This window comes from Photinus pyralis, unplaced genomic scaffold, assembly GCF_008802855.1.
Source record: "Photinus pyralis isolate 1611_PpyrPB1 unplaced genomic scaffold, Ppyr1.3 Ppyr1.4_LG10, whole genome shotgun sequence".
Classification (NCBI taxonomy): Eukaryota; Metazoa; Arthropoda; class Insecta; order Coleoptera; family Lampyridae; genus Photinus; species Photinus pyralis.
In genome coordinates this window covers 6,810,933-6,820,273 of record NW_022170250.1, presented here as the reverse complement: position 1 = coordinate 6,820,273, position 9,341 = coordinate 6,810,933, and the positions used below count along the sequence as shown (strand labels likewise).

The 9,341-nt window shown below is 35.8% G+C and overlaps 1 protein-coding gene across 1 annotated transcript; it reads left to right on the top strand.

Annotated features, from left to right (window-relative positions):
* Positions 1 to 827: 827 nt before the first annotated feature.
* LOC116162432 lies at positions 828 to 3,957 on the top strand (the record flags this gene model as incomplete). The annotated part of the gene is given in 2 exon segments (XM_031476050.1): positions 828 to 976; positions 1,068 to 3,957. Coding segments are annotated over 2 exon segments (1,886 nt in total), but the record flags the coding sequence as incomplete, so codon positions are not given.
* Positions 3,958 to 9,341: the final 5,384 nt, after the last annotated feature.

Sequence of the window (9,341 nt, the reverse complement as noted above, 5' to 3'; positions counted from 1 at the left end):
TTGAAAAGTGTAAAACTGTCATCTGAAAGAAAAGTTACGTTGCCGTTGAGGCAAAACATCTGTGTAGTACTAAATTATACAATCCACTCCGATTTGTCTCTGGTATACATATACACCACGTCTATTCTACTAAACGCAAGTTCACAGGTTTCTATCACTCACAGGATGCAATTCAAAAAGATGTATTATAAACGAGGTTCCTCTTACAATATTTTTCCGTTGTGTATTAAATATATTGGTTTTCTTTGCTCAGATACCTCGTTGAGCATATAAACAAACTTCCACATCTCGAAAGGTTTTAACAATTTGTGTACCTTCGAATTTAGTGAAATATTAGTGATGTAGTCACATATTAGTACACCCTCTAATTAAAACAATCCGTTTATAATCATCACGTAGATAAATTACGTGTAATTTATATAAATGGGAGAACGTTTCCGCAGCCAGATTTTAATTAAAGCAGAGGTGTAATGGGTTATTGACGATTACGAAAAATTTTAATAACAATATTTATTTCAATAACATTCTAACCGTGCTTTTCAATAGCTGCTAGTTCTCTCGTTGTAGCTTTTCGTAGCAGACCTTAGCTCGCCTTTAAATCTTATATCCATTGACTTCTACTCAATTACTTTAGAGCTTTAGAAAAATCTCATTAACGAACACAGCGGGTTTAATTTGAATTTGTAGCTCGAATATTGTGCACCTTTCCGTGCAACTGTAATCAACATTCAATACAAAAAAGTAACTTCCTGTGGTGCAATAATAAATTTAGTAATTTCCATTTCCACTTCAGTCGATAAACCAAAATTTAAATAACCTTTTTCTAGTTCCTACTTGGGCTACCGGATCCGGAGGATGTTTGCTCACGGAATTACCCTCCTTAACCGTATTGTATGTCCCTGAACAGACGGCTTTGGAACTGACGTCGGACTGTGGATTAGATGGAACAAAACGAATTTCTTGTAAAGGAAACGCGGTACGTGTAAATTTTTTTACTTTTCTATTGCACATTAAACATGGCATGTGCTGATGTTAGCCCAAAAGTTGGCTAACCCATTTCATTACAGGATCGAGATGATATGGTGAAACAGTTGTCCTGCAGCATCTCAAATGATGACTTCGACGATAAAACGACAAAGGGCGCAATCCCTGCCAGTACATTGGCAGATATAACTAATCCATCAGATTCTGTAAATACGAAAACAACTAAACCTTGGATTTGGACTTCCAATACAATAGATACGGGAGATTACGGGGCGGCTACACGACATCGACGCGAAACTGAAAACACCCTTAGTCCAATTTCACCAACACAAGGGACTACCGATTTAACAATGCGAGAAAAAGTGCGCACGACTCAAGAAACATTAACTCAACCTTCTACCTTCCAAAAACCAATTAATCTTGTCTCAAACGGGGTTACGGTTAACACAGTGAATGATGTTACTCTTGATTTAAGCATTACCCCGGAATCTTATAAATACGCGCAGATTACGGTGACATCAGTTCATGAATTAACGACACAAGAGAACAGCAGTCAACCGGAAGAGCAAGCAGAAACTTTTGTATTAGCAACAACAACCGCAGAATCCAAAGCTAAAGAAACGCCACAAGAAGACGCGGTAGAGTATCCGGCTGTTATAAATCAAGGGCAATTGTTCAGTATTATGGAAAACGGTACAATTATTGACGTAATTGAATTAAATGAAACGGGTACGGAGGAAACGGGATTAAACAAAGAAACGTCGGCCTCAGTGCCCCAGGAAAATAAGAAGCCCGCCACATTTTCCACGACTGCTTTACCCCAAACGATCAAAAATTTGTATACAACTGTCATATACCATAAAGAGCCGCCCGAAGACTTAACGATTAAGAAAGACGCACAAGACGACGTAAAACAACCAAAGCAAGACGTCACCCCAACCTTCCGAATATTCGACTCTAAATCTGCGATAAACGAAAAACACAAACCGAAAACACTGAACGATTTGGAATCACAAAACGACAAAGACCTAACGAGGGAAGTGGAAATGTTTCACATTATATCCGACCCCTCGATAAAATTAAACAGAACGTACCGTAAGAAATTGCCTTTATTCGAACGTACTAATATAACAAAAGAAATTGACAACATTCTGATTAAACCCGACGAAGTTTTACCAATAGGGCAAGAAAGCGCCCCTTCCAATAACGACGACTTCATTATAGCCGACGAAAATTCAGCTCACAAAGTTGTGGAAATTAAACTACACAAGGAGGGCAACAAAAACTCTACCCGTTCAAAATTATTCATAACTACCCGAATTTCCGATAGAAGTAAAAGGGTCGATAAGGACGTACGGTTTCTCAACGGTAGCAAACTTAATACCCCCGAAAGTAAAACGGCCGACGGCTCCTCGCGGAATAGCTCAAATGATGCGTTTAACACAACAAATGTTGAGACCGAGGTTAAAGACGTTGAAATTGATTCTAGAATTAACGAGTTTAACGTAATCAACATTACGAGCAGAATCAACAGTAGCGAGTTTGTTTTGCCGATGGCCGCTATCGAAAAACAAGCTCAGGGTGATCGTTTGGACAGAGAGCAAATCGTACAGAAGACAATTTCAAATAACCCCGTAGATGTTACTGATGATCTTGTGGTAGAAGAACCGCTGGACACCTTCAGCACGATAAACAGTGTGACGGGAGAAACTGTGGCGCCAATTCCGCAGCAACAACCACGACCAAATAGACAGAGAAGTTTAACTAAACCTCAAAGGAGATCTTTTTACCCTTACTTTTTTAGTCGAGTTTTAGGCTAAATTTTTATATGATGCTGAAATGTTTGACTTGTAGTAGATGTCTTTATTGTACTGTGTCGATCTCTAAAGGGAAAAATCAGTAACCCTAACCATGACTTTTACACTTCACCTGGCGATCTTGGAATATAGCACACAGAAATAAACAACTAATCTACACGTTTACCTCCCTCCCCCCTCCCCCCAAACACTACAATCGTCATTTCAGATATTAACATTTTGAAAGTAGTAATAAAGCGCGTGTTTAAATGCTTTAAGAAGACGAATAATAAGAATAATCCCATTCTGATCAAATAACAATGGTAGATACTACATTATTGAATTGGTCTCAATTTTTAAGTTATTGATAAATATATCTATTGTTAAATTTACAACGAATTTTAATTGCAACATTGTTTAGCAATTGCGTTTACGAGCGATAAACATTTTCTAACGCTTAAGGAAAATGATTTATTGCTTGTACAACATAATAATGAACGTATAATTAGTATTAAGCATGTTTTACTATTACGTAACTAAAAATAGTCTAGTTAGTTGTTATATCATACATATTAATTATCTACCTACGTTGAAATAGGTTGGAAATTTAGATGGATCCCTAATCAACAGTTCTACTATGTAGACAGTACAGTGTACCTGTACTGAATAGAAAGAAAATGAGGCAAAAGTTCGGTCAAAAAAGCAAAAGTACTTAATAGATTATTTATTGTTAGTGTAGTATAGTATTAGTCGATACTGTATCCAAGTATGTCGCAATTTGTTTCTTAATTATCTACCTATATCGAATTAGGGCATTCTTTAAAAAAACAACTGTAGATTGTAGGGAAGGCCAAAATAATTTTATACTATAAATTTAATACCTAAAAAGTGTTTGATATATTAATGTTAATCGTTTACTGTCAAGTATTATTATTAATAATTTTGATACGATTACGCAACTGCACGATGCACCGTCCCAGCTTCCCGTCCCGATGTTTTTACATTCGATGTCATGTACTACGCAACTGTGTACCTAAATGTTTTAGACATTTCAGTTCAATTGATCATTTATACAATCACCCACATTGCACACTTTTGTTAGTACCTATTGTGATTAATTCCTAATGATTATTGTAAATAATGTGTTGATCTTTGGTCAATAAAATTACTAAATATGGTTTTGTATTATTCTCATACAAAATGCTGCAAGGGTAATTAATTGCTTTTTAATTCCTGCCCCAACAATGTGCGTCAATATGGCTGTTAGTCGCTTTTCAATTCTTTCGTTTGTTGTACCATTGTATATACATCTTGTTGTATTTAGAGCCTCAGCTAGCTTTTGTTAAAATTTGTCGCCTCAAGGAGCAAAGGAAAAAAAATAAAACTATATTTATTTATTACCGAAACGGTTCTCTGGAAGAGAAATACAAGTTAGTAAATGGGAATGAGGCACACGAAATCGATAAACGAAAGACATTCGTTCAACCTTCTAATAAATGCAATTATTAACCATTGCTTGGAAATGAACATTTATTCTTTTATCATCAAACAGCAAATTTTTATAAAAATCGAACGAATAAACAATATTTTTATAGAAAACTTGTACTATGTACAGTTACAAGTAAATGGCAAAATGCGGATGCGGATCCAAACAGTGAATAGGTTTCCATGCAGAAGTTAAAAAATGACACCGAATCAGCTAAAATGCATAAGATGTTAGATTTAAAAAAACCGCTGTGTATTGACACCGTAAGAATGGGACACCCTGTACATTCAAAAATAAGTTCTGTAGATGCCCAACCATCTAGTTGACATTTGCATAAAAGTTTGTTTGATATTTTTACCAGGTATTTGGTTACCCGCACCATTGTATATACATCTTGCACTAAATAAGAAAGGAACAGACCCAGCGAAGAATTGGAATGGTAGGTATATTTATTATGTGCTTTTTCAACAGTATAAACGGTTAATAGAATCACACAGGGAAATATACACTAGATAATCTCCTGTCACATGAATACCTACATACATACGTATTTATTAAAATAATTTAAAGCCATGTCCATATAACCACCTGTACATTAATAGCCAAACGATACACACACAAAAACAATAGCTTGGAGCACGCCATGCTTTTAAGAAATAGATAATGCAAAACGTATATAAACTGCAGCAATATAGACAACGAGCGACAAAATCACTTCCAGTTTGACCAATATAGCGGGCCTTTTTATAAAATAAATTGAATGAATATTGACTAAAATTTAATCAATTAGTCCCTTGACCATTGGTCTATCTATTGCTAAAAACAGAATTGAAAAATTTGAAACCGTTAAGTAGTGCGAGTTATCGTGTCAACAGACGGAGGGATGGACGGACAGAAGTCCAAAATCATAAACTCGCCTTTTGTCGCTCGTTAATAATATCGAATTCTCAATTAGAGAATCTAAGATGTACGAGAAATAGAAACAAAAACAAACAAAATACAAAAATTGACAAACTCGGTACGCGTACACATATTACTCGCAGGCCATAAAAAATCAGTAACCACAAATCACACACGCCACTTCATCCTCAGTCCCCTAATTTTTTTACTGCGTTTACGTGAGCCTATTTTGTTACTGTGCAACAAAACTGGATCATTTAAACTTAAGAGTATTTATTTAAAAAAAAATAACCTTAAAGACCAGTGTTTATTTCAAAGAAAAACAAGATTGAAGATATCAATGTGTCCGAAAATATAATTCTTAAAACTAGGTTTTACCAATTTTTGTAATTTTGCCTACTGTAGCGTGTGTCTCAAGGTAGCGACGAAGAAACGTCGAAACAAAGACGACAATGCGCGACGCCGTGCGGCCCATCCGATCCCCCGCGAGCATTGTATAGATACTAATTTCAACGATGCAGCGAGAAAACTTACCTTTCAATGTTGCCATTGTAGATAGTGTATAGTTGGTTGTCTAAGCGGCAGTAAGCCATTTTTGGCGATGATCGTACCCTTTGGTGCTATTGATCCTTGCTGCAAAAGGTGCTGCCTAACCGGAAGGGTGGTGACACACTACTATGTTTCAGCGCTTTCCCAGAGATAAAAAATTATTATTTATTACGCAACCCGGCAACCAAGACCAAAAGCGAGAGGTTGCTGACAAAATGCGTTGTTGACAAGTTTTAATAGGACTGGCCCTGATAACCGCAGAGCTAGTACCAGGGTGGTTGAGATATCATCCATGATTTTAATTGACCGTCTTATGCCTACTCCTGTTAATTGCCTTATTGCCAACCAGTGCAGAGTAAGTATTTAATAGTAATTGTGACATAATCACATAAATAACTTGAATATGAGATACTTTGGGACATTTTTTAACTGCCATTGTTTTTGTCTTTGTTGCTCCAGTTTAAAATTTCATGTTGTTCTTATTTCATCGTACATGTACCTAATTATTTTCTGTTGATCAATAATAGTATATTACAACGGTGGCCAAAGTGCGGCTCGCGAGCCGCATGCGACTCTTTTAAGTCTGTATTGCGGCTCACTCACAAAACAATTGGAATTCGCCATTGCTTTTCTATGAAATCCATTAGAAGTTGGTGTACCTAATTAACAACAGTTTTTCAAAACACAAAAACACACCATCTACAGTTCCTGTATAATGCTAAAAAACATGAAGTCATCCCCAATTTCATAAAAATCAACCTACTGAAACAGTTTTCCACTTTCAAAAAACATAGAGCTCGTGGATCTGGAGTTAATAGTCGATGTGTGGATCAGGTTATGATGTTGAAGCGTTGTACTCGACTATAAATTGTATTAAAACGGTCGTTGTTAAACCCAGACCCCTCCCCGCCCTCTCCTCATTCATGGGAAGTGTGGCTCTCGCAAATTTCATACAAAAAGAAATGTTGTAAAAAGTTTCGCCACCCCTGGTATACATTATATACCAAGGTAGAGAAGTCTAGTATCATTGCCTGAGCACCAAGGAGGCAATACCAATTATGATCATGGATATGAAAAAAAATAATAATAGACTTCCCTACCGTGGTATACAGGCCATTTTCACGCAAACAATTACCTACAAGTATTCAGACTTTCATTAATAGTTTAAATCTCAAAATTTGCATACCATTAGTTTTTCTTGATCTATCGAAAGAAAACATTATCACGATCGTTTCACTTCTGGTTCGACTGGGTGTCCTATTTTAAATAGAACATCCTGTATTTTATTGCTTTTTTGAAATCTACATGAAAATCTCCGTCGTTTATGATACCACATTTCCCTATACCCAGCATCAAAAAGGTTACTGTACTGAGTTATTGGATGCTGCGTGAGAATGATTTAAATTTTGATCGCCCTTCTACAGGGTGTTTTAAAAGTAATGGTCAACTTTAATAACTTCAAACCTTAAAAAGCTGATTTTTTCAAATGAAACATGCTTTATTTTTCTGGACTTTCGAATGTTGAAAAAAATTCGACATCGATCACGTATTACCTATATTCCCTATACCTATCTGTTATGGTCAGAGGTGGGTACCTATTTCGAATGAATTTATTTGAAATACGTATTTAAAATAGAAAATGCCATTTTATATTTTGTATTTTAAATACTGTAGATAAAATCATTTTCTATTTTAAATAAATCAGTATAACTATTTTCTATTTAAAATAACGTAGTATAGATTCGATTCAAAGTTTTTCTGGTTTACCTGCAAATGTGATCTGTGGAAAGAAAATAAAAATGGTGATCTGTGGTAAATAAGTGCATCAAAACGCTTCCTTGCACAAAACGGGCTTGGCTTGCTTGTGTTGTTGTGGCTTGCTTGTTTACGTGATTTCTGTGGTTTACGCACGCGGCTCCTGCTGAAAGGCTGTTTTCATACGCAGGGATGATCATGCGACCAAAACGTCGATGCATGAATGATGATACATTTGAAAAACTTTTAATAATTAAAGCTAATGTAAATTTTATTGAAAATAAATAAATTGTAAAACCATTTTGTATTCGAAATGTTATTTTTTTATTTAATTAATTAATTAATTAATTTTATTTTTCTATTTTGTATTTTAAATAAATGTACAAAAACCATTTTGCATTTTACATTTTAAATACAATATCTGAATACATTTTGCATTTTCCATTTTAAATACTTATTTAAATGCATTTTACCCACCTCTGCTAACGTCGAGCGGTGATGTAGGTAAATAACAAAACATTTATATGCGTTATTTCTTAGACCATATAGTGTTTATTTTGAAGTCGCCCATATTGTCGCCGGTCGGCAGTTTGAAATTTTTAGGCCCGGTTGTTCAATCATGGTTTAAACTGCAGATTAGCTTAAACTGGCGTTTAAAGCTGTAAGCTTAGTTTAATGCATTGCACCACTGCGGTTTAACGTTAAACTCGGTTTAGATTAGAGGTTTAACTAAACGGTGAAAGAGGGCCGTTTAACGGTCCTAAACCGTCAAACATAACCCCAAATACCTACATAATCAAACAAACGCGAAAACGTTATTCTTGTCATTTTGGGCTGTTGGTTTCATGGTTTGTTAATCAAGATGAACTACACGGATTTTGATAAGCCAATTACTGATGATGAAGGTTTTTTGGAGCTAATGCAGCCGTTTTTGGACGATGAAGAAGAACCTCTCATTCCAAGCAATTCCTCTATTTGCTCGTCTACATCCGTCGTTATTATTTTCTTCGCTGGCCCTTCCCCAGTAGCATTTAAATATCTCTTTTTATTTGCAAATTTTTTCTTTAAAACCTTTTTTTGCTTCTGAGTGTTTTCGCATCCCTTCCTTGACCTCCTGCAGCATTAAACTCCTCAGCCTCATGCAGCGTCTTTGATGCGGTTATTAAGAACGTCGGTTTTTTTACACTCTATTGTTGCTCGAAACTTTTTGACGAGCTGCAGAAGCATCGCATCGTTGGATTGAAGTGTACAGATCGTGGTCGCTTCCGTACTAAATCACCATTCTCCATTTCCAAACGGTGTTACTAGCCATGATTAATTACACAAAAAATACAGACACTATTTCAATCACGAACAAAACAACATACACGCTTGTAAACAAACCAAATTTGAAGTTTGAATAGCGTAAACGTCAAAATTTGAGCGGATTACAGTGTTGCCACCAATAGAAATTTCATTAAACGCAGTTTAGTTAAACTCTCCCTAAACTGCGAATGAGCAACGCAATAAAAGATTAACTGTGGATTATCTTAAACTACAGATTACCTAATCTGCAGTTTAAACCGTGATTGAACAACCGGCCCTTAATCGAATGGGCAGCGTTCAAGTCGCCCAAACTGGCAACAGTGCCACCATCTCTGAATTTATAAGAAAATGCACAGTGGCGTAGTACCTGCATGGTATGAAAGGGTATACGGTGACTTTGATATATATGTATGTACTTAATTGGAATTAGCATTCAACGTATGTTATTTCGCTTGCCTGATGCTAGAAAGAGATTGGAATAGTACGTTGAACTCTAATTTATTCCAAAGATTTCCTGAATTATTCACAATTAATACACTCCATTAATATACGACCAATCAGCTTGG